We start from the raw sequence: 27455 nt of genomic DNA on the forward strand, positions 1-27455 counted from the left end.
GTTGTTTGAGTGTTCCCTTTATTTTTTTGGAGCGGTATATTTACTTGCTTACAATAGTTCCATTCCAGAAAGTGAAATTAATATGGTTGAACATTTATTAACCGAATAACAGACTTGGAAGGGACTTTGGAAAGTTTCTAGTCCAACTCCCAGCTCAGATAGGAAACACTACACTATTTCAAACAAACAATTGTCCAATTTCTTCTTAAAAACTTCCATTGTTGGAGCATTCATAACTTCTGGAGGCAAGTCATTCCAAAGATTAATTGTTCTTATCATAGATGTTTATTCCTACATATGTAGTCACATTGATATACCACCAGATCTGCATGTTCATAAAAAGGCGTTGACTTTGAGCAAATCTTAATCTTGCAATCTTAATTCCCTGAATTTAAAATAGTGATAATACCAATCAATTTAGAAATTTGTTATTGCTGGGATAATAAAATTGGTGGGGAGAATTACTTCATTTGCTTGCTGAAGAAATTTCGTAGGATTACTAAATTACCTTGGAGTTAAATTATATGCTGATCTGCATTTTTTGTTTCCACATTCCATTTGGCCTGCTGTATTCTTTTATAAGTTAAAGTTTCACACAATGAAATAAAAGCAGATGCTGTTAAAGATTTCTCCACCCTTCAAATTTCTTATTAATTTCCATGTTTATAACAATAAAGAATATATTGGCCAAAGTGAAACGGGGGCTGTGCATGGATATTCTTTTCTATCAACAGATTTGATTTTCCTAAAAGAGCTAGAATACATGTTTTCACAGTACATAATCTATGATGTCAGGTTTGCTATCTCAAATAATGTCAATAGTATGAAAAGCTAAATAATTCATGTTCTACAATTTCTAAATGTGTAATCTTGCTGAATATATAATCATGCTGAATATGTCATCATGCCTAACATTGGTTTGATATTGAGTATAGTATGACAGGACAGAACCTGCGAGATGAAAGCTTAAAGGGTGATTCTGGGCCATGGTGGCACAGTGGTTAGAATGCTGTGTTGCAGGCTAACTCTATTCACAGCCAAGAGTTCGATGCTGACCAGCTCAAAGTTGACTCAGTCTTCCATCCTTCTGATGTTAGTAAAATGAGGACCAGATTGCTGGGGACAAAATGCTGACATTACTGCATAGATAATGTTATAAAGCACCATGGAATGTTATAGAAATCTAAGTGCTATTGCTATTGCTATTCCTTCTCTTCTGGAATCTATATATCCTAGTTTTGACTCATATTTCATCATACAGTTTCATAGTACTCTATGAAATTATCTTCCTTCCAAAGAACTATTTACCTGTTATCTTCTGATCCATATATATGAGAGACTGGGATCCCACACCATGTCTATTTTCTGCCAATTTAAAAAAGGGGGGGGGGAGTCAACTAAACCCTACTTTTGAATCCACCCTTTCCTAGTAAAATACATGGGGAAATCACATTGGGGGGGACACTTAAGGTAAGGGTTAGTCCCCATAAATTCAAAGTGGAAACAGTTTTTGCCAAGAGATGTATAGTGCATCTGAATGCTTAGGGGAGCATTGACTTTTGGAGTCTGCCATTATTACACCTCCTGGTAAAATACATGGGAAAATTTTTACTGGGCTCAAACCCACCTAGGCTAGTATTAGGTCTGGAGAGCAATGTGGAGGTTGCCAATGGATTTGTAGTACATAGGTATGCTTAGGAAGAAAGTGCCTTGAGAAGACAGCCCTAATTAGATTTCCTGTTAAAATGCATGGTAAAGTCCTATTAGAAGTAAACACACAGGGTTGGGGTTCGGTCTCCATTAATTCAGAGGGAGAAATGGAAATTGCCAAGGGATTCATTGGTATGCAGGCTGCTCACTTTTGCAGCTTGCCCTATCTATTATACTTTTAAAAAAGTGGGATAATCCTATTGGACAGTTAGAGTTACACTTAGGTCTCTATGAATTCTAAAAACAAAATGTAGGTCACCAGCAGATTTGTACTATACCAGTATGCTTAGAAAAGCACTTTCTTTTGTACACTGCTCTAACTTTATCTTTGTTTCCTGTAAAAATACATGGGGAAATCCCAATTTGGGTCAAAGTCACATAGAGTTAAGGTTACACGTCTAAGAAGTCATAGAGAAAAATGGAGGTTGACCATAGATTCATAGTGCATTAGTATGCTTAAAAGGCTGCTGACTTTTGGATCCTGCTCTAGCTACATTTCCTGGTAAAATGCATTGAAAATCCCATTTGGGGAGTGGACAAACCCACTTAGGGTTATGTCTCCATGAATTCAGAAAACAAAATGGAGATTTTCAATGGACTCATAGTGCATTAATATGCTTGGGAGGATCCTCTCAGAGTCTGCCCAATCTTCATTTCCTTTGAAATTACATGGGAAAATCCCACTAGATGCTCAAGCCAATTAGGGTTAGGGCTAAATATCCATAAATTTAGATAGTAAAATGGACATTGCCAATGGATTTGTAGCACAGCAGAATATAAAGGGGTTCTGACTTTTGGAGCATGCCCTATCTTGGTTTCCTCATACATGGAAATGTCACTTTGGATACCTGTTTCTGAATGGCCTACCTAGTTTGATTGGCTATACAGTGGTACCTCAACATATGAGTTTAATTCGTTCCAGACCCAAGCTCGTAAGTCGATCAACTCGCATCTCGAACGAATGCCTTTAAACTTTGTTTTTCGCGCCGAGATAACCAGAAGCAAGGATTCTTGCACCACCTAGCGGAAGCTCGGCTCATATCCCGAATTTGAGCTCAGGTGTCGAACAGAAATTTCGCTCGCGTCGTGGCTCGTAACTTGGAATACTCGCATGTGGAGCAGCTCGTATCTAGAGGTACTACTGTATTATTTTCTCTTAGGTTGTTCATGACTATTGTTTTGGTTGTTCTTTATTTGCATGTTGATTATTGGTTGTGTGATACTAAGGTATATCCAACTATTCATGAATGTTGCCCTAACATCTGAAAATATACTTGCATTGATGTTGACAAAAAACAAGTCTAATCTAACCAATAGTGGGTTCTAAAACCCTTTACTATTGGTTCACGTCTGCACTCGTGTGCATGTACAACACTTCTACAAATGTGCAGAAGCGTTCTGGGGTGAGGGTAGGTGGAGCCTTGTGCCACTGCACTAGCGGTTGTTAGAACTGTTCTAAACAGAAGCAAGCCACTGCTGACTCTAACCCCCCCAAAAAAGGAACATAAAAAATAGACGCATCCCACTATGTTAATCTCTACCCCAAGTGCCATCACAATGAGTAGAAATTACAAGAGATGACCTTGCTATATCAGCTACTCATATAGCTTACATAAAATATGCAAGGTTCCATTTCATTCCTAACAATACGTCTCAAACATTGAGTTTCAATAAAATATGAATTCCAGAAGATGGGCACTTGGGATGGGACCATTGGCATTTTTTGTGACTTCAGATTAAACTATGCAGAAGTAAAGAGAACACTTTCAGTGAAGCCTTTGTATAGTTTATTGTCTACTGTTAAATGTATAAAAAATGAATAAATGAGGGACATGAAATGGTGAGATTATGTCTGAGCAAACAATAAATAGTTATTTACAGTCTTCAGCAAAATAAAATGTAAGTCATTGATCCCCTCATGCACATAAACACACACATACACACACACACACAAACTCCCTTTCTCAGATACAAGCACACCACACACAAAGACAAACCCTCATAAATAATTTACATAGCATAGGCAGTTATGATACAATCAAAATATTAACATCTTAGTCCCAGCACCAATGCCTTCTTTATTTAAAAGATACAAAAACATTATTACATTAATGAAGTTTCCCTCAATAATTCTTCTCTGGGACTTAACAGCAATACTTCCAATGCATTAAAAATATGATTTGCAAAAGACACCCTCAACAAACCTCATTAAAAAAAAACCCATTTAAATGTCTATTAATATCACAAAACAAAGAATGTGAAATAAAACCAGAAACCCCAGATTCTTGAGAAGGCATATAATGTCAAAAACCATTGGAAAATGTATTCAAAGCTGAGGGATGGAATGTGGTTTATTCTATCATATCCTTCAAGCAATTCAAGAGATGATCTTTGAACAGCCATTGGGATGGGGCCGCAACAGAAACGCATAGCCTTCCATCCCCCGGTGGCTGCTTTACACATTCTGACAGGAAAATGACAGCTTTGCATCTATAAAGTTGCTGTGACAATTCATGTCTGCAGGCAAACTTGTGGAGGATCTGAATCTTACTGTTCTTTGTTTGAAGCTCTTCTCTTTGTATGCCTTTGTCTGGATCTCAAACTGTGAGTAATTCCCAAGCCTGATCTAGCAGGGTTGGCTAAACCTGATCTTATAGTATTTGGTGTGCGGAAATGAACAAGAATGTTAAATATTTTTAATTCTCAGTTAGCAGAAGTTTCTTCCTGGAGGTGGCACCTGCCAGCTAAACATGCAATCCTCTAAATCCCACATATTCACAAGTCTACCAACATTCTTTTGGTACAACATGATGGCATGACTTTTGGTATAACAGAAGTTTTTATGTTTTTCTATATGTAAATCTCATCCATGAATCAAACCATACCAATTAAGTATATCTTCCAGAGAAAGCTTTAAAACAAAAAAAAATGATAAATATGAAAATACTAAGTCTATAGCTGAATAACTTGTATCTGGTTAGACTAAAGGGGCCGATGGACCTTTAGTACAGTTTTCTTTAAACAATCTATATACAGCACACATATAATAAAAATTACAAGCATTGAAGGCAATGGTAAATATCAAGGTTCCATTTTCAAGATCTCAATGGTTATTTAATTGTTTGACAGTTCAGAGCAATTAAAAATTGTATATATGAGCAGTTACATCCATATTTTCCCATTATATCATTAAAGGCATTCATTAGCCATCTTCTTTGAGATCTTTCATTGTCAATGGACTTTCCGGTGAGTTTTGAAATAAGTTATTGGAGAATGTAGCTGTACATCACAATAATAAATAACATCAGATTCCTTATAAGTGGAACTATGTTACTAGATCTTGATAATGGCTGCATTCCTATCTTATCAGCATTTTGAAATCAAAGTGCAAGAATGTAGAAGAGATGGGAAAGTGGTTTGTGAGATGTGGCCACAAACTATTTTCACAGGAGCTTCATGCACACAAGCAGCTGGCCTTCAAAAACTGTTTTCCATCACATAAATATATAGGTCTGAGGGCAATGCCCATGTGATGAATGCAAGAATTCTTGCAAAGCCATACTTATCATTTAAAACCTAGTTGGCATATTAATGTGATCCTGTTCTCCTCCTAAAATATTGGCCTCTCAATTCCAATTTGGGAGAACTGTGTTAAAAATTCTGAAATAACCAACATTCTTATGAATTTGCTTTGGTATAACAGAAACCAAGACCTTATGGGAACTGTAATTTCTTCCATGGAACCCAGCTAAAATATTAAATATTGATTATAAAAGAGGACTTGCTTTAACGCAAAACTCCAAGCAGATTGCGGATCTAAAAACATGATAGGAGACTATTAACATTTGAATAACACTGGAGCATCTTCTTTTCTCAACTTAAATTCCCACAGCTTCTCTCTGAGCAAATTTTGTAAAGATTGTCCTTCTGCTACAGTATATCTTTTGGACTTTGGGAAAGCAAAGTCTATTTCTCATCTGAGGAGGTTGCAAGGGTTTAAGAGGTCATCTTATCTCTAACCATTTCCTTCTGCGTGCTATATCGTCTGCTCCCCCAATCCTTATTTCTGCCATATTTATATCTATATAATACATAATATAATTACACTTTTACATTTTATATGTAAACGTCATTAAAAAAAACTAAAATTAACAAATATTTATGCCATGTTTTCAATCCACGTGTCAATCTTTTTCTGCTTCAGCAATGAGTTCAATGGTCACATTTAATCCAAACTCCTTGGAGGCACTTAGGTGAAGGGTTGGAGAGATCCTCCTGGCAACAGGGTTGTATACAGTCAACGGAAGGTAGGAGGAAAAAAACAAGGGATTTGTACTAGGATGTATAGAGGTGTCTAGGTTGAACGGCATCTACAGTACATTGCTCTTTACAGAGCTGTAACAGTTCAGGCATCTGCATCAGAAAGAAGCAATTGGTTAGTACAATGGCCACATTTGGATTATAGTACAGGTAAAGTATGGGTTAAAGCTAAATTAATGAATATGAATCTCATTTATTTCACTGGACCTAAAGTTCTACATAGATTATTGAGATTTTACTAATTTCATTGAGGCTACCCTAAAGAGGACAAAATTTGAATCCCAAATTTTAAACACTGTAGTTCAGAAATATGAAACATTTTGCAAACTCATTATTTAGAAACCAAATAATGAGCATGTATATAAGAAACAGACAATTCAGCATTCTTCCTTCATATCCCCTCTCCATGTTATATCTTTCCAGAAATTTTCTAAGGAAACTGAAATGTTTAGATACATATAATTATGATTGCAGTAATAATCTTAAATTGCAATTTACCTTTACATTCATATTTGAGGTCAGAGAAGTAAACCATCTCTTGTGAAAAGACAAAGAGACCTAATCGTCCACCAGCATAAGTTGTATCATAAATGGGTCCAGAATCTGCCATGATCTGTTTTCCTTCATAGACTACAACCCTGTAAGGGAACAGGAAACCATAGTTTAAGTGATATTCAATCTTTAAGGTGATAATTCATCATTTTAGAAATGCAAAATGTTTTGAATTCAAAACAACCTATTCAAAACAGCTCCAATTCAAACTTCGAAGATTTCTAGTATAGTCAGAAACCTTTCTAATAAAGTTTGAGCAATCCAACTTTTTCAGAAAAAAAAAGTTGAACATAGAAGACAATAATGTGAGCATGAAATATTTTGGAAATCAAGATGGTTTGCACAACATTGTTATTTAGCAATTTTATGTATTTATTTAAATATACTTATTTCTTCTTAGCTTTAATTATAATATCAGTTAAATTATATCAAGACATTGTCAATATTCTTTTATAGGAAAGAAACTTGTAGCAAGCATTAGACACACTATATTAATTCCAATTAATTAAGTGATTTTAATATAGTATAAGGATAATCAATGTCTGTTTTTGTTTTCTTCTGGCAGATGTAATGAATTTACACTTCATAATTACATATCACACTCTATACAGTGTGCGTACAGTTTCTGCAAAATGATCATTAAAAATATATATATGAATTACACATTCATAAAAATATGTATGTTTAAACAACATTCAAGGATAGTATTTGGACTGAACTGTGCCATGAATAATTGGAAGATAGTGGGCCGCCTTCTTTCTCTGCCTTTCCTTTTTCTGTGTAATCTGAAGCCTCAAGCTGTTACTACTGGTCACAGCAGCCAGAGACCGATAGCGCCACAGAGCGCATGCCCTTCCATCACAAGAGATTACTGTGAAAAATGTGATGCCTGCTGCATATGGGATTGCTGGGCAAAAGCTGGTGGGTGGCTGCTGTTGCCTCCTTCTGCTACTCTGCGTCCCCGCTCACCCTCTTGCAAATTTAATTGGTGGCCAACCACAGGGCCGCCTTCTTTCTCTGTGGCTCTATTTTCAAAAAGTTCGGGGTTCAGGTTCAGGTTCGGTGACATTACCTGAATTTTATGCAAAGTTCGCCCGAATCCGCCGAACCCGAACTTCGTCGGGTTCGCCCATCACTAAAGATAATTCATTTTTGTATAAAAGTGGATCAGGACAAAATAAACCAGAATAGTAATCCAATAGATAATACACATTTTAATATATTACTTTTTGCTTTTTAGTGGGAACCAGATTTCCAAAATTTGGGGGCTAAAAAACACAATGACCAGAAGGCATAGATATATACTAATTTACACAGGAGGTAAATTCATGTCATGCAAAGACTGAATTCTTTACATATCTGAAAGCCAAAAGAATTCCCACACATCTTAAACAAATACATGGGACAATAATTCATGTTGTATGAATGTGTGAGAAATTGAATGAGTAGAGGGAGACATGGGCAAACAGAAGGAGAAATGCAGTAACAATTCCCAAGGAAATTATTAGTAATAATAACAATACGTAATATTGCATTCATGGGAATATATGTGACATAAAATGGAACTTCTTTACATGTATATTTTAGTAAAATATTTTTCTGAATAAATGATCTCCAGAAGATCCAATTATTTTTAAAAATCTATTTAAGATTGCCTTCATTATATTCATTTTAATTTTAAGGAAAGGGGAGCAATCTTTTATTTCAATCCTTTTTTTTTTACTTTTATCATTTTCCCCTTCTATCCAGAACAAGATTATTTCATAGTAAAACCACAACTTTCTAAGAGTTGGAGGAAAGTTATTTTAAATAATGTGATAATGTCTTGCCTTTGTTTATATATGCCATTCAGAATAAATTGAAAATATTTGATGAGGTGGAAAAGTGGGAAAACAGGAATTCAAAATCCCCCAAAGGTTTCAACTATAAAAAGAAACAGGCTGCCCTAAATGAAGTAATAACTTTGGCATTTGCTTACAAAGCATTATCAAATGCATTTATGTTCAGATGGAAAAGCAATAGAATACATCAGAAGAAAATGTCATACTTTATTAATCCCGTCTTAGGTCTGTGAATCAAATGCCACCTGTAGGCAGTGTAATCTTTCCAGCCAATATTTTTGGGATCATGCCACAAGGTACGCACCTGTTAAAAAGATAAAACACACAGGTAATGTATCATGAGTAGTACATTCCAACTCATACCACCACCTTTCAGTAAATGAAAGGATTTCATGTCAAAAATCAAGTCCCCTCCTCTTGTATTCCAGATTGCATAATATAAAATGTTTCATATAAATGATGGGAAACAGATTTCAATTGAACTTTGGAAAATAAAAACTTTCACAATAAAATAGTTTGATAGTAGAACCATTTCTGCAGAAAACTGATGGATTCCCTACACTATATGTATTGAAGTGGAAAGTAGACAACCATTAGCTAGGGATGCTGTAATTTGAATTCATGACTTCAGTTGGAAGTTGCACTTGATGGCCTCAATGATCCTTTCCAATTTTGTAATTCTATGTCTCTTGGAGTTTTTCACCCTTCTGATACTATTATGACTTAGGCTATTGTAGAGAAAGGTTGAGAGAAGGACATGATAGGAGGAGCTATAGGAGGAAACTAGCATGGCAGGTATATTTCAAAGTATGTAGAGCAATCGGTTGTGATTCACGGATACAAGGGGAGTAACCAGTTGTATGCAGGGACTGAGTAATTGGGATAAAATACTACTGTAATTGGTATCAATTGCTACCCTCAAAACGATGGTATAGAGCACTGCACACCAAAACAATTAGACACAAGAACAGGTTTTTCCCAAATGCCATCACTCTGCTAAACAAATAATTCCCTCAACACTGTCAAACTATTTACTAAATCTGTAGTACTATTAATCTTCTCATTGTTTCCATCACCCATCTCCTTCCACAAATGACTGAAGGACTATAACTTTGTTGCTTGTATCCTTACAATTTATATTGACTGGTTCCTATTTGTACCCGGACTATTATTAAGTGCTGTACTTATGATTCGTGACAAACTTATCTTTTCTTTTATGTACACTGAGAGCATATGCACCAATGACAAATTCCTTGTGTGTCCAATCACACTTGGCCAATAAAATTCTGTTCTGTTCTGTTCTGTTCCGTTCCGTTCTATTCTATTCTATTCTATTCTACTTCATTCCATTACATTCAAACTAAAACTGGCCCTGGTTTGGGTCTAGCAAACCAGATATAAATTGGTTAGGCCATATCTTCAATACTGATTTGTCAGAGTTTTAAGATGAGCATCCCTCAGAAAGTGAAATGAAGAAGTAACACTCCGTTTCTGTTCAGCATAGAAACCACAATATTCGGACTGATAGCAAGGATTTCTTTACATACTGTTAGCAAACCATCTGCTCAAAACAAATAAAGCTCACCTCGATGCTCTCTTAAAAATAAACAACTCCCCTCTCTAAGATGCCACCAATCTGCCCAGATCTAACCTCTGGGAGCCCTTAATAATGAAACCTGAGCAAAAAATTATCATCAGCCTGAACACTATTCACATTTTCAGCACTTTCCTTGCGTGAAGAGTTAGTCTTGACATGTGTGCTACCCTGACATTTCAGTGTGAGTTTTAAAGCCTGAGGCCGCTTATAATTAAAATAGACATGAGGCAAGTTAGAATGATCATAAATAAGGTTAAAATAATATGGTCAACAACAGCTGCTGTAGAAGAGAAAGAAAAGTTCAATGCATACCAGAATCTGTTACTTATTCTTAACATCTGTGCATTAATCACAGGATTTGAACATGGGAAGGTTCTCTTGCAATTAAATGGGGGCAGGGGAAATACAAAATACCATAATTCCATGGGCTGACAGCATATTGGCGATGGGGGATTTTCAACTAGTTACCTGTCCAAGTGTATTTCCTGTGTGCCAAAGAGCATTTCTCAAATGTTCACCAGTACCAGTTGTGGAATTCACCACCTTAAGGGACACCCCTGAGTATCCATAAGCTCTGGTTGGCTTATCTTCCCAGTATGTCTGAGTGACTTGCTTCCACATCAGGACATAGAAGCGACTACTGGACTGGTAACCAAAGACAAATCCAGCATAATCATCATCTCGGTCAGTGTTGACATAGAAGGTGCCACTGAAGTCAACAGAACTGAATTCATCATAGCCTGAATCAGGATGGAAAAGAAATGCTGAGTGCTTTCATTTCACACATCTATTGTCAACATTACTTGAAACATTCACTTGTTTTAGAATCAAGTCAATATTATTTATCAAATTACTATAGCCATCCACTTACCTATTGAAGACAAGTTTGAGCGGTGCACAATAGATTAAATAATATAAAAACACTGAACACAAATATAAAAAGCCACAGTAATGAATATTTTTAAAAACCCAAAAACAATCAAAGGAAGAATTAAAAAATGGCTCCCTCAATAATGGAGTCATCTGGGGGGGGGGAGAGGGGGGTAGTTTTGTCGTGTCAGTAAGGTTTAGCTTTCCATTTGAAAAAGGAGTCTTTCCATAACGGGACAATACAGATTTCTGTGTTATTCAGAAGTCTTCAATTTCTTGACCAAGTCACAAAATGGTAAATTTAAAAAAATAATAATTGCACTCCCTCCCCCTAAAAAATTTAGTTGTTGCCATGTTTTCATCTAGCCATGTTTTCAGCTCCCTGAGAAATCCAGACCTGGTCACACAACGGGCCTCGTTGTGAGGGCCTTCCAGAATATAAAAAAAGAGGAACGATCTAATTTTGAGGGGGAAGGATATTCCATAAAGCGGGCACCATGACAGAGGCAGGTACATCTTCTGGTACCCATCAAATGTAAATCCCTGGCTGTTGGTACTCGCTGCATGCCTGTTCTGCAAAAAGCAGTCTGAAATGCTGCCCCTCAGATTAATTAGTTTTTCAACTTATTTTGGTTCTTGGCTTTCCTAATAGTATAGAATAGAATAGAACAGAACTGAACAGAACTGAACAGAACAGAACTGAACAGAACTGAACAGAACTGAACAGAACAGAACTGAACAGAACTGAACAGAACTGAACAGAACTGAACAGAACAGAACTGAACTGAACAGAACTGAACTGAACTGAACAGAACAGAACAGAACAGAATAGAATAGAGTAGAATAGAATGATAGAATTAGAAGGGACCTTGAAGGTTTTCAAGTCCAACCCCCTGCTTAGGCAGGAAACCCTACACCAGACAAATGATTATCCAACATCTTCTTAAAAACTTGCAGTGTTGGAGCATTCACAACTTCTGGAGGCACAACATCTAAAAAGACCACAGGATACTTGAAGAACTTCATGAATAAATAACGGCTGTGGTCAATATATTCTGAATTTAGTTCACTCAGAAAGCATTCTAATACTCACCAACAGCTATGCCGGGATCGGAGTTAGCAGTCTGAACCAGTTCCTTGCCCTGATGGCGAATTACCCAATTTGGATCAATCTGAGCTGTTCCTTTAGGATCCAGGGGCACCATTTGAAACTTTCTGAAATCTGTTTCACTAATGGCATCATTTTCAGGACATGCATCAAAAATATCTGGGACATTATCATTGTCAAAATCATCTTTGCAGATGTCGCCTCGGCCATCACCTGAATCATACAAATTTTAAAAAGCACACATAATAACAGCTTTTTTCCCCCTGTATGGAGTTATGGACGTTTACATTATACATTAAATGCTAATTAGTACTGAATAATACAGTGCAACAAATTCAACAGCTGTACTACTCCTAAAAATAAGATACTATTGAATGTTTATCTGTAAACAATTATGTTAAAATTATATCAGAATCATGTTTACACAGTAATAAATGAAAGATTGGAGTGCAGTGGCTCACATGATCAGGACACTGGCATGGGGTGTGTTCCAGATTCTTCTCCTGCTGATTTGCTCAGGGATATTATTATTATTTTATTATTTATTAGATTTGTATGCTGCCCCTCTTCGTAGACTCGGAGAGGGGCGGCATGGGCGCACGCACTTTGCATGCATGCACAGTACTAGAAAAAGTTGCACATGCACAGAAGCAAAAAACAAGATGGTGGCATCTATGGTGCTGCCAAGAGAACCAGCTCAGGGGTGTGGCATGCCTGGGTTGCTGCCAGCTCCAGCAACTCAGGCCACCAAGTTACTAAGGGTTCTATAGAACCTGTCTGAACTGGTAGGAACCCACTTCTGGACACTGTTATAGAGCTTAGGAAGACCATGTTTGAGATCTGAGAAAAATATTTAGGGGAGGAAGGGAAAATGAATCCTTTGCACCCTCAGAAATCCTGAGTATAGCAGAACTAGATATTTGAAAAGTGGTTTGGGATTTTATTTTATTTTTAGATCTGTGTCATTGAATGCTTTCAGTGATGTTTTTGTTAACATATTCATGAACTGGGAGAGCCATCTTAACAAGGTCAGCCAATGAACAGGCATAGCAAGTAAGTCAGTCTATGGAAGCTAACCACTTCTGAGTCTGTGCAGAGAACCGAAACTGAAAACTTAAGCTTAAGGCCGGGTGTGGCTCAGTCCACTCTGCTCTCTTGTCCACTCTGTGCTTGTCTGCTGCTGAAATGAAACTAACTGTTCTCTGCTACCTGTAACTGCTTGAAGAAGAATCTATATTGGTATTGTAAAATTTACTTCATCTGTATTCTTGTATATAAAGAAGTTAATGAATCTAGCTGAATCAGTTATCTGTGTATTGCAACAAACTTTGATAGTTGTGCTATGAGTACTTAAGAATGTTGTCATGCATTTTTTGTCCCATCTGTATTAAATGAGTGAAGAAGACAATGAAGTAAATCATATAAAAATAGCTTTGGACACTCTTTCTTTATGTGGGAAACTGGTTTATTTCATAAAAATAGCAATGATAAGCTAAAAGTGAAAGACATTCCTTAAAGCTTTGGAATGTGACTATATTAAAATTGTGGTTGATTAATGGGGCATTCAAGGCTAAACCACTCAAGAGTTCCCAAATCACTTATACACAAAGATTGACTAATGGCATTATGGTAAATAGTTGAAAAGCTCAGTCTCATAATGGAATACTTATAATGGCTTGAGTTAGTTTATGAGTTTAAAAAACAATAGGCATTAAAATAAATGCCAAAATCCCAAACAAAAATGTCAACAAGTCTTCTGAATCCCTGGACTAAATGGCAGTTTATCAAATGTTCATCCATTCCACGAATCTATTGTGAATAGGTATAGGTATAGAAACCTATAGGTAGTCTTAACTTTTCTTTCCATAACTGTGCTAACCATGTTAGATTTATATAGAAATTCCTTAAATCTCTGACTTCTGATGTTTCACCAAATACATTTCTGCAATCATGGGATCTCTCTACCTCCCCACTCCCTCTCCCGCTCTCCCTCTTCCTATCTCCCCTCCCTCCCCTCTTTCCCTCTCTCCCTCCTCCATCAGCCATTTCTGAACTAATTATCCCAGATTTTTAGGAATACAGTGTTCCCTCGCTTTTCGCGGAGGATGCATTCCGAGACCGCCCGCGAAAGTCGAATTTCCGCAAAGTAGAGATGCGGAAGTAAATACACTATTTTTGGCTCTGAACAGTATCACAAACCTTCCCTTAACACTTTAAACCCCTAAATTGCAATTTTCCATTCACTTAGCAACCATTTAGATTGTTACTCACTATGTTTATTTATTAAAGTTTATTAAAAAAAATATTTATTAAAGGCAGACGAAAGTTTGGTGATGACATATAATGTCATCGGGTGGGAAAAACCGTGGTATAGGGGAAAAGTCTATGAAGTATATTTTAATTAATATTTTTGAAAAACCGTGGTATAGACTTTTTGCGAAGTTCGAACTCGCGAAAATCGAGGGAACACTGTATACATAAATATTTATCAGCAGGAACATGGCCATGGAACATAAAAAAATACAGATAGCAAGAATCACATTTTCCATAGTTCTCTTTATGAGAAAATGACCCCACTTTCCACTGGCTGGCTGCTGTCCAATTTGAATTCCAAATACTGACCAGTTGTAAACGGGTTTATCTTAACACTTAAGGGAGTAATTGTATGGCTCCAGTTGTATTCTCTCTGGTAACTTCAAAGAAATGGCTTCTTTGTTCAAGTGAGGTTTTAATTATTTGGTTCATATGTTGCCTAATTTTGTTTTGCAACACTGATTGCTGCTGAAAAGATTGCTAATCCTTCAGAAATTTAGAAATGCATCTCACCCTGTTTTTCAACTAGGCCTGCTGGTTGAACAACAGAACAAAAATAGTATTTGGTTTAATTTCTTGGTAGAGTCCTAACAGTAGGAGCCTTGACAATCAAATATGAATGATTCACTTACTCTGCAGGAGATCCTTGATCACAGAATAGTTAATCACCTACTAGTTGGAATGATAGATTAACACTTGGATTTCTGCTATTTAGTGATTAAGATATAGGTCTCCAAACTTGGCAACTTGAAGATCTGTGTGCACATTAACTCCCAGAATGGAGTCCATAAATCTTAACCCTGCTGTTCTCCTTGCATTTACTATACAAGTAAATCCTTGTATAGTATACTATATCCTTGCATTTACTATACACTTGATACCCTCCAGGTCCTTTTAGACCAGGAGTATAAAAAGGTTGGTTCTAGCTACTGGAATGGTCTTTTTGAATACGTTTTTCGCTAGCATACTAGCGAGGCCATTAGGCTATCAGACTAGTATAAAGGAGTACATATTTTACACTCAGCTTCAATGGCTGGTACATTTGAGCTGGCAAGGTAAAAATAAACATTAAAAATGTATTGTTTTATTCTGGTTTAACCTAATTTGGGAACTGGCTTCATATGTGTAACATTCTCAGACTGAAGTACATAGACTTCAGTCAGGTCCTCCATTCTGGAAGGAATTGGGAGGCTTACAAATCAAATAAATTACATCAAATTAAAATACTGACTGGTGATTGGCTAGACTGTCTGGCAGCTTCCTATAGAAGGGCTGGCTGTCAGACAGAGCCTTTTCTGGGTTGTAAATAGTTGCCAAATAAAGAGCTGTTGTTTTAAAGCCACTTCTGTCTGCCTCTTCCATTCACTCTATCTAACAATGTGAATTAAAACCTTTATACAAAGATGGCCACAGTCAGAATTATCCTTCCAAAGTGAAGTATGACTTTTAGTCTCTTTTCTTCAGTGCAGACTTTGTCAAGATTCCGTACTTTTTAGGTGGCAAATTCTGATTTCCATTTTTCCCCACCTTCTCAGGATAAGCCACATATAAGATTCCCTATATCCACAACCTCAACAGAATACAATTATAATCTAGCAATAATAAAACAATAATTGCAACTATTCTTTTTATTGCCACTGAGTAGATGTAGCATTGGTAGCTTCAGACCATCTTTAGGAGACCCTACATGACTTCTCCAAGCAGGTCAGTGGCAAAAATACTAAACAGATTCATTTCAAATATAATAACTCAATATTTGGTTGGCATCTGAAATATAGGGTTTCCCTTTCTGGTGAGGGGAATCTGGGAATTATAGCACAATTAATTTGGAGATCACCAGATGAAAGAAAGCCAGTGTCAAGCATTATTATTATTATTATTATTATTATTATTATTATTATTATTATTATTATTATTATATATCAAAAAACAGAGAGTCCATGTGAAAGATAACTACTGAATATGTCAGGGGTATCAAACTCAAGATCCATGGGCCAGATCTGGCACGTAGGATGCTTAGATCTGGCCTGCAGGGCCACCATGGAAACAGCAAAGCATAGGACTATGGTGCAGTGAAGGGCTACCAAAACTTTTACTACCACACTGTGGGTGTGGCTTATGCAGGACGCCCTGCATTTTCTTTCAACATCTTTCAGCGCAAATTGGGTGCACTGGGGTGGAGCTCCATTTTTGCTACCCCACGTCATTCCTCCCCATCCGGGCAGTAGCCCAACCCTGCTGTGGTGCCTCTGCAGTGGTGGGCTATGAGCTGGAACGCTAAATTGCACTCGCTGCTGCGGCTCATAAGTTCTTGCGGGGCCAGCACGATTTTGCTGCTGCACCTGTGGAGGTAGCAAAATTGTGCATGGAACCGCAGGTGTGCCCGTGTTTCGGCGAGGTTTTTTTGCTTCCATTTATGCCAAAACATGGGCAAACCTGCGGCTCTGTGCATGATTTTGCTACCTCCACAGGTGGAGCAGCAAAATCGCGCTGGCCCCACAAGAACCTATGAGCCACTGCGGCGAGTGCAATTTAGTGTTCCAGCTTGTAGCCCACCACTGTGCCTCTGTCAGTAAAACAGAGCTTGGGAGGGCCACATGCGGCTCTCATGAGCTCCATTTTCACAGGCAAAGTATTGCAGGAGGCCGTTGCAGCTGGTAGAGCACTCAGACCCCCAACACAAGTGACATTTAGCTGGCCACGCCCACCCCTGCCCCTTTGGGTCAAACACAACTCTGATGTGACTCTCAATGAAATCGAGTTTGATGTCTGTGTTGTATGTTCACATTGGTTTGCTTTTAAAATGTTCTGTTACAGGAAAATATAATCTTACCGTCAGAATCCTTCTGGTCAGGATTGAACGTAAGTCGACAATTGTCTCTGTCATCTGGGATGCCATCATTATCATCATCAGAATCACAGGCATCCCCTTTGCCATCCTTGTCATGATCGGCCTGGTTAGCATTGGAAACGTAAGGACAGTTGTCTTTGTTATTCTGATGACCATCGTCATCTATGTCTTCATTGTTGTCACACTGGTCACCAACCAGGTCGTTGTCCACATCAGTCTAAGGAGAGAAATGGATATGAAGTGTTTGCAATAAAAATAAAAGCAAAACAAAAGCTGTGGAATCACAGGGCTAATCGCCTCCTTAAAAACATCTACTTATGGCAAGGAATACATCAGACAGACAGAAATGTGTCAGACAGACATATCATGTATGCATTCTATTCGGAATGCATGAGATACCACCAGATAATGAGGCAGAGTATAACCATTTGCCGAGTGTGGGATGCATTGATAGGAACCTTCTTCATTCAAATTCTTGACCTCTGCAGAATGTGCAGAACCATTGCTGAGGAAATAACATGGATGTGTATGTAATCATTAGCAACAGCACTTAAAATTTATGTCTTGGGTATGTCTAGTTTGATGAAAAGAAGGACAAGGGGTGTCATGATAACAGTGTTTTAATATCTCAGTGGTTGCCAAAAAGAAAAGCTATTCTCCAAAGCATCTGAGGGCAGGAGAACAAGCAATGGATAGAAACTGTTAGTGCAGGGTACATGGTTGTTAGGGATTGCCATTGTAATCTGCATATTGTAAACTGTATCAAACTTGTACTTAAAGAGTTAATGTGCACTCAAAGAGTTAACTTGTACTTGAAGAGTTAATATTCAAGGCTGTTTTTGTCACTTCCTCATTGAAGCTATAAAAGCTCATTACTTTGCTCGGTCACTTCCTTTTTCACTTTTGCCTGAGAGAGGGGGAGTTGTCTAAGCTTGGTGCTTATTATCTTCTTGTATAAGCTTCGTGCTTATTAGCTATATTGTATGTTAGCTTCGTGCTTATGATTTATATTGTATTTTGCTTTGTGATAATCTTGTAATTGCTCAGTGCGTATTATTCTGTATTTGCTTCGTGCTTATTCTGGATTGTTTATATTTTGTTTATATGTAAATAATACTTATTTAACTAAGTCTGTGTCTTGGCTTTATCACACATCCATGCTCTGTTAAAATTCTCTGCTCGGTGTTGTCGAAGGTTTCATAGCCTAACCGAGACAAGCCAACAGAAACTAATCAAGGAGAGAAGCAACATAGAACTAAGGAGAATTTTCCTTGACAGTTAGAACAATTAATCAGTGGAATAACTTGCTCCAGAAGTTGTAAATGCTTCAACACTGGAAGATTTAAGAAGATGTTGGACAACCATTTGTCTGAAATGGTATAGGGTTTCCTACCTAAGCAGGGGTTTGGACTAAAAAGCCTCCAAAATCCCTTCCAACTCTGTTAATCTACTCTGTTTTGTTCTGTTCTATTCTATTCCTGCTCTACTCCATTTTGTTTCATAATACTTTACAGTCCTCTCTAACGGGTTTACAGAATCAGCACATTTCTCCAACTATCTGGGTCCTCAGTTTACTGACTCTGGAAGGCTGGAAGGCTGAGTCAACCTTGAGCCTATCAGGATGGAATTCCTGGCAGTGGAAATCAGAGTTAGCCTGCAACACTGCATTCTAACCACTGTGTCACCACAGCTCCTTCACATCATGAGGAATCAAGTTCAACTAAGTCCTTCCCTGTAATTGCCATTCTGTCCTAATTTTGCTAGCAGCAAACCTTTCTTACATCTGCTTTGACTGACTGGGTATTTTGTAATTGCCCCAAAGTATCTACTAAGAGCACCAGGAGCTGAAAAAATACATCAGTGAAACTGGGAAAGACTTTGCCTTCAACTGTTCTGAATCTGGGCTTTATTCCCTTTGCAAAATGAGAGAAACTGTGCTGCAAACATGTTTCTGTGAAAAAAAATCTCTTTTCTCTGGGCAATGTTCTTAAGATATGAAAGGATATAGCTTTGAATAATGTTCCCTTGAAAGAAAAAATACAGGAAGCCTCAGGCAATAACTTCATACAATTAGAAACTCCAGATCATACGCTGAAATCAAAGGTAAATATATTGAGTCGGATCTTTGAAAACTTGAAAGCTGCTCTTTAATAACACAGCCATTTAGCTCCTCTCCAACATACAGATTGTTGATGATTACGGTATATTTGCTTTTAATATAGACATATGGCCTATTATGGAAAAGAATAATTTTAATTCTGTATTAAGTAAGTAATTTTCTTTCCAAATAAAACCATGAATAAGTGGAACAAAGTATCGATGAGAAAAGGTGATATTGTTATCTGGCACCTGTGTTGCCAATTTTAAAATTCCTGATGAGGGGTTTTTTTTAAAAGCAAATATACAAAGAGAAACTCTCCCGCTCACTCCAACACACAATTCATTTCATTATTATTATTATTATTATTATTATTATTATTATTATTATTAATTAGATTTGTATGCTGCTCCTCTCCGGAGACTCGGAGCGGTTCACAACACATAACACGGTACAAATCCAACAATAAAAAGCAATTTAAAACCGTTAGTATAAAAAATAATCATACATCCCAGACAAACCTTACGTAAAATGGGAAACGGCCTGGGGGAATCAATTTCTCCATGCCTGATGGCAGAGGTGGGTTTTAAGGAGTTTGCGAAAGGCAAGGAGGGTGGGGGCAATCCTAATCTCCGAGGGAAGTTGATTCCAGAGGGTTGGGGCCGCCACAGAGAAGGCTCTTCCCCTGGGTCCCGCCAGATGACATTGTTTCGTTGACGGGACCCAGAGAATGCCAACTCTAGGGGACCTAACCGGTCGCTGGGATTCGTGTGGCAGAAGGCTGTCTTGGAGATATTCTGTGTATATTCTATTATATAGAATATATAAGATATTACTATTACTCATAGAAATGTCATGGGCTCCCCAATCTTCCTTGTGTCAACCCAGGTTTGTTAAGAGTTGCGCAAAGGAACATTGCACACAGTAAAATGCTTTAGCAAACTCTCTGAACATCATTTTATTTGCCACTTTTTTCATTTCCCACAGACATTTCATGCCCCTTGTAAGCAACCTTCTCTTCTACCCCTAAAAGGAATAGCTGCCATCATGAAAATTAGACAATATTATGAGCTTTGCCTCAACAGTTTCTTTCATGAGTTAAAAACAGCAGATGGAAGGATAAACTTGGGGATGCATAAAAAGAGCAGAAGGTTATGTGGTTATGTGGTTCACAATGGCAGAAAGAAGGCATGTATGTATGTATGTGTGTGTATATATAGGTTTGTGTGTGCGTGCAGTAATGGGCAGCCAAAATTTTTACTGCCACATTGTGGGTGTGGCTTATTTTGTGGGTGTGGCTTGATGGCCATGTGACTTGGTAAGAGTGGCTTGCCGGCCATATGACCAGGTGGGAGTGGCTTGAACGATCATCATCGTTCAAGTGAACTGTTAAGTCCTCGACTTACAACATTACCAGTGTTGCTCGCTGGGGTAACAATTTGCTTTGTGTTTCCTGCGCTGTCCTTCCTGGATGCCCCCCCCCATCTCAGGCTGGATAGCTGGACGAATGGATGCTGCCAGAAGCATAAATGCTGCCAGCGCCGCTTCCACCCATGCCTTCTGCTTGCACCTCAGGCGGGAGGTGGCCATGTAAGGCTGGAGGGGAGCCAGGCAGGAGAGAGGGAAGCCTGTCCAAGGCCAGGAAGGAGGAAACAGGAAAAAAGCAAGGAGCACAGACGCAGCAACAGGGGAAAAAGGAGAGCCAAGCCGAGACCTGTAATCCAGGAAGCGATAGCCGCCGATCAGCAGGAGCTATGCACACATCTTCATTTCCTCCAGTAGAACTGCGTTCCACCCTGTCCTGCCTGCTGCCCACCCCTGTGTGTACGGTATATATAAGTTTGTGTATGTATATATGTATATATTTTATATACATACATCTACGTGTGCCTGAATATACACAGATATCTATCTACCTAGATCTGTCTATCTAGATCTATTGATCTATTGATCTAGATATAGAGATAGAGAGATGCATAGGTGGGTTCCTATCGGTGTGTCCTGGTGCTCTGTTTTGGTAGGGAATTGCGTAATCGTGTGTACGATGGTTTTGCTGGGCCGTGGATTTAACGATTTTTAAATCTTTTTTTTAATCACCTTTTTTAGCTCTCTGCGCATGGATAGAAGTAAAATTGTCCCTCTGCGCATGCGCAGAGAGCCAAAATCCCACGAGAGGATGTGAGAGGACACACACATAATAAGTGTATGTGCATACGTGATCACGATGCACACTGGTAGCAAAAGGTAAATGGAACCCATCCCTGATACGTACAAAGAGGGATATGGAAAAACAGATTGAGATTGAGAGATAGAGATAAAAAGATCTTCTGTATAGATATATTAGTGCAATATCAGAAGATGTGGAGAAACCTGGCCCATAGAATTGCCAAGAGTTTGACCTAACTAAATAGATAACATCACCATCATATAGAAATATAAACAAACTTGAATTTATACTCATACCTTTATTTCCATAGAAATTAATCTCTAGTACAAAGATGATTGGGTGATTTTTTTTTTATTACCAACAAGATTTAATAATTCCCTTCAGTTGCTTATCTTTCCTATTTCTTAAAAGAATTTTCTCCAGTATGTAGAAAAAGGGCAGTGAGGGAATATCAGCATCTCTAAAACAACCATCAATATTACCATGCTTTTACAAGCAACTTGCAAATTTGGGTTTGGAAAAAGAACTATGTTCAATGCTGAAACAATGGGGGGCGGAGGTATAATTCAAATTCCTGAAATCACAGCCACATCTTCCCTTTCTACATTGAAGAAGTACATCATTTACCTGATCCGGATTGTGTACCAGAGGGCAATTATCACAATGATCACCAACTCCATCTCTATCTGTATCTATCTGGTCTGTGTTATAGACATATGGGCAGTTGTCACGATCATTGAAAACATCTGCCAGGATGAAAAAAGCGATACAAATGAAGCCAGATGTTCATATTCCAGTCAAAACAATACTTTTTTCAAGAGTTAGTACAAGAATGTTTTTTTTACACCCTGTTTTACCCTTCCCCTAAGTCTGAAGGAAGGATAGCCTGAGATTCTCCCATATGTTTCATAGTCCATGGGTCATTCTGGATTCAAGGCATGCAGAATACATTCAACAGACCATGGTGCTGCATAAATAAATACGACTATATTAAAATGTTCAGGCCAGGTTCTATCTTAATCAGCAATGTGTTCGTCACAGTAGCCTGCAAGCTGAAGGTGGAGGTCTACCTCTCTTGAACTGGTTTTCTATTACAACTGGTATTTGAAGACATGTTGTGACTAGCCCAGATGTAACAGTGAACCTTCCAGGCTGAGAGATATCTACCTTATCCAGATGTCTATGGACAAGTGATGAAATATGCACTGGAACATTGAGTTGCAAGAATGAAAAATCAGGAGTTTTATCATTTTAATTAATAGCATCTTCATATGCCTCCAGTTTTAAACTCATCCGGCTAATAACCATCAAGTGTCTTGTAATAATGAAATGTACGAGTCAATTCAGATTCTGAATGAAATAGTTAAATATCTATGCAATCTCCTTTGTCTGGTAAAGAAGATGTGTTTGCTTTGTCAGGCTTTCCCTAAATAACAGCCCCCATTCAAAACAAAACATTACAACATATCACCTATAGGATTGTGCTTTCTGGTTCCAAGGTTAGTTCTAAAATGGCCTATTTCCCCATTGCATGTGATACTACTTAAGAACACAGCCCAATAATTTTGTGTGCCAAAGGCACCGATCAATTCAAGCTACCAATTTTGAAAAGACTGTATGTTTTGGTGAGGGTTCAGAATTCAATGGTAGCAAATCATCGGGTATCTTCTGAAATCGCTACCCAGCCAGTTTTTGATGAAAATAAGATGTAAAACAGATTTGCATGATCTATATTAGCGTGCTTTTTTATTTTTTTTGTGATGACTCAGGAACTGAACCAGAATGTGAATCCGAAGATAAATCTTTTTACATACACTGTTCTATTTTTACCAAACACATATTTTCTTTCAGCAGATAGTTTATAAAAGACGTTGTAAAACTATTGAATCTGAAATCCTTCCTGATTTACTACAAATCAGATGTGCCCATTCTTGAATGTTAAAATATTCCTTGAAAAGGGTATTATGAGATATACTTCCAGGAAAATAATGAGAGTTGATAGAGTTTTCCTGTATACTTCAATTATACTTCAATATCTGTTTGTTTGTTTTTTTCTTGCAACTTGGCAGAACATCAACCAAGAAATAAGTCCAATCATTAATGTAAACATTAAGCTATGGGAAGTTTTCAAATTTCTGCTGATATAAATATCCAATATGGATATGACACATTCATTGAACCAAATCCAAGTCTTAACAGGTTATCTCCTCTGCTCCTTAATCTTGTCCAACTAAAAAGTGAAATTCAGCAGCCAAGAAATTCTGCAACAACATCTTTTGGACATTAATGTTTCAGGCTGCAAGTCATGCCAAAATGCATAAACCCAAAGGCATTGAAAAAATATCAAAGCTATTTGGGTTGGTAGATTTTTCAAGGCTGGGCTACTGTTCAGGTTATATTTGCCAGTTTAATAATGTTAAATATCACCATTGATTTTTTTTTCCCTTTCAGCAAAACATGTAATTTACGATCCTTATTATTCTAAGATTAAAATAATTTTCTTTCTTTTCTCCAGGCATTTTGGCAAGCACTTGAGGTGAAGACATTTATTTGACTGGCACATCAAATATGCTTTTTCATGCAAGTGTATTCTACATAAATATTTTAATTTCTTTAATTTCTTTTGAACTGCCAATGAATATTATTGGATGGCCTACAAAAGCATATGAAATAACTAAAAAACATTGGTAGACCATAATTAAACTTTCCTTCCTTATTAAGAGCCAGGGTGGCACAGTGGTTAGAGTGCAGCACTGCAGATTACTTCAGCTATCTGCTAGCTGTAGTTCAAATCTCACCACCGGCTCAAGGTTGACTCAGCCTTCCATCTGAGGTAGGTAAAATGAGGTCCCAGACTGTTGGGGACAATCTGCTGATTCTGTAAACCACTTAGAGAGGGCTGTAAAAGCACTATGAAGTGGTATACAAATCTAAATTCTAATGCTAATGCTAAATTTAGGTATCAAATGAGTATGATAGTATTAGAAAATATCTCTGTATATATCTTTTGTCCATAAAGAGTTGCTTAACTGACCTATTTAGCCTATATTATTTCAGAGTGCCTTGGAAAACTTGATGAAGTGTCATCAAGGGTTATATAATAGTTTGTCCAATAAAGTATCACCATTACCCAGAGTTTCTGGGGGTATTGCCAAAAGTGGTCTTACCTCATCAACTCATGGAAACTTTGATCAAAAATACAGCTTTTCACAGAAGTATCTCCCTCTGTCCCCCACTGATTAAATTAATATAATAAATCATGAATTGATCATGATTTTATTTTGTTCCAGCCAAAGCATTTATAGTTGCTGGCAATATTTGTCCTTTCCATTAGAAAAGGGATGGGCAAAAGACCAAAGATATAAGGATGTTATCATATGAACAATGAATAAAGTAAATGTGAATATAATTCATTTCTGGATTGCAGCCATACATTACACCTTGTCTCTACAATTAGAAATGGATGGTTATAATTACTTGAATTACAGATGTTTCCAGAAGTATATCTTGATATGGAATGCAGGTTAATCTAGACTACTTTCTAGAATGAAAAGGGAAGAAAGTAAGTAAAGGCATACCATCTCCATCAATATCTACTGCACACGCATCACCCTCTCCATTATGATTGGTGTCAATCTGAGCAGGATTGTGCACGTATGGACAGTTATCACAACGATCACCAACTTCATCTTTATCATAATCGAATTGCCGGGGATTAAACAGGAGTGGACAATTGTCCTAAAAGAAGAAGCAAGATTATAGAAGAAATGTTTATTTTTTTTATCTGAACCAAATAATATATCCCACAAATTACACTCCTTTCTAGATGGCACCATGCTAATAGTCCCAGATGGATGCTGTAGTATCAGGAGTGAAATGCTACCAGTTCACTCGTACCTGTCAGTCGTTGGAGAGCTGATTATGAAGGTAGCACAAGGCTCCATCCACCTGCCCAGATACTGCCATTTGGGTTCTTTCACCCTCTGCGCATGCACAGAATGCTTTACGCATGTGCAGAGGGTAAAAGAACCCAAATGGTGGCATCCAGATAGGTAGGCGGAGCCTCGTGCTGCCTTTGCAATCAGTTCTCCGATGACTGACAGGCACGAGCGAACTGGGCTCAATTCACTCTTGTGTAGTATGCATTAAATAAATAAAAATGACACAAACTCATTGAGAATTAGAGCAATTGTATTACATATGGAGTATGTAAATTCACTAATATCAATGAAGAGATTATCATAGAAAACTGAGACACCTCAAAGAAACTGATCCTGTATTGATACTTTCCACATTTATTTCTTCTGAAAGGAAAATACAGTTCAATGTAGGAGATAAGATCTTACTTTATCATCTACCACACCATCGTTGTCATCATCTTCATCACAAGCGTCACCTTTTCCATCCTTATCAAAATCTTCTTGTCCAGAATTTGGCAGGAAAGGACAATTATCCTGTATGTGCAAACAAAGATCTTAGACCAATTTGTATATTTTAATTTCAGACACGGATAATAATCCCAGCTTTTTGGACAATAAAAGATTTGGATGTTCAGCCTGAAAGTTCTGAATATATTTCTAAAGTTATAACAGTTAAAGAGATAGAAGTATTTATGTCCTTTTGTAAACTTTCAAGCACTAATAAGAAAAACCAGCTTTTGGTTGTGTTAAATAATATTGCTAAATTGTCATAATATCAAATGATGTCTACCATATGACGTTTCTGGTAGATTGTCAAAAGGAAGCCATTTAAAATCTTGGTTAAATCTAGTTATGGGCTGAGCTGTTGGGGAGAACGTCTTCTAAATAATTTAGACAATACATTTATGGCTTCCAAATTTGTTTTTTTGTTTATTTAATTGATTTCTGTGCCACCCTTTTCCTGAGACTCAGGGCGGCTCACAACAAAAACAAGTACAAAAAGCATGTAGAAATCTAAATCTAAAATAACTCTAAAATCCCAATTTCTTAAAACCAAACTCTCACATTCATCCTGTCATACATATAGATTCATTCAGCGGCTGGGGCTAGATGTTAAACTTTGTTTGTTTGTTTGTTTGTTTGTTTGTTTGTTTACTTACTTACTTACTTACTTACTTACTTACTTACTTACTTACTTACTTACTTACTTACTTACTTACTTACTTATTTATTTATTTATTTGTATGCCACCCCTCTCCGCAGACTCGGGGCGGCTAACAACAACAATATAAAACATCATGTAAATCCAATACTAAAACTAATACTAAAACAATTAAAAAACCCTTATTTGTAAAACCAAACATACATACAAACAAACATACCATGCATAAATTGTAAAGGCCTAGGGGGAAAGAATATCTCAGTTCCCCCATGCCTGATGGCAGAGGTGGGTTTTAAGGAGCTTACGAAAGGTGAGGAGGGTGGGGGCAATTCTAATCTCCGGGGGGAGTTGGTTCCAGAGGGCCGGGGCCACCACAGAGAAGGCTCTTCCCCTGGGGCCTGCCAAATGACATTGTTTTGTTGACGGGACCCAGAGAAGGCCCACTCTGTGGGACCTAACCGATCGCTGGGATTCGTGCAGCAGAAGGCGGTCTCGTAGATACCCTGGTCTGGTGACATGAAGGGCTTTATATGGTCCCAAACCTGTCGGCAAAGATGGTCTTTAAGGCCTTATGAAAGGCAGGGAGGGTGGGGACAGTATGGATCTCTGGAGGGAGTTGATTCCAGAGGGGTTAGCCTAACTAGTTACACTATGCTAATGAAAAGAACTATTCCCCCAACCTGAAGCCAAGAAGATTCCACACTCATTTGCATTACTCAGGTGGCCCTGAGAACACAGATCAGGGGTGAAATACTCCTGGGTTGCCTGTGCTTGTCAGTCGTTGAAGAGATGGTCATAAAGGGAGCACCAGACTCTGCCCACCTGTCTGGATGCTGCCGTTTGGCTTCTTTTACCTGTGCACATGTGCAGAGGGTAAAAGAACCCAAATGGCGGCATTCAGGAAGGTGAACAAAGCTTCATGCACCCTTCGCAACTGGCTCTTCAA

General features: G+C 37.8%; 1 protein-coding gene across 2 annotated transcripts in view; it reads right to left on the reverse strand.

Moving 5' to 3' along the window:
* Nucleotides 1–3480: 3480 nt before the first annotated feature.
* The window catches only part of THBS2 (thrombospondin 2), a 62952-nt gene continuing 38977 nt past the window's right edge, over nt 3481–27455 (reverse strand). For both annotated transcript variants that reach the window (XM_070733894.1, XM_070733893.1), the window contains exons 14-22: nt 25774–25881; nt 25006–25165; nt 22055–22173; nt 17145–17379; nt 11984–12211; nt 10489–10760; nt 8630–8727; nt 6529–6668; nt 3481–6123 (exon numbers count right to left, since the gene is read on the reverse strand). In XM_070733894.1, coding sequence (XP_070589995.1) covers nt 6116–6123; nt 6529–6668; nt 8630–8727; nt 10489–10760; nt 11984–12211; nt 17145–17379; nt 22055–22173; nt 25006–25165; nt 25774–25881 — 1368 coding nt within the window. In that variant the 3' untranslated portion in view covers nt 3481–6115. The remainder of the gene's footprint in view (nt 6124–6528; nt 6669–8629; nt 8728–10488; nt 10761–11983; nt 12212–17144; nt 17380–22054; nt 22174–25005; nt 25166–25773; nt 25882–27455) is intronic.

Source organism: Erythrolamprus reginae, chromosome 1 (assembly GCF_031021105.1).
Source record: "Erythrolamprus reginae isolate rEryReg1 chromosome 1, rEryReg1.hap1, whole genome shotgun sequence".
NCBI lineage: Eukaryota > Metazoa > Chordata > Lepidosauria > Squamata > Dipsadidae > Erythrolamprus > Erythrolamprus reginae.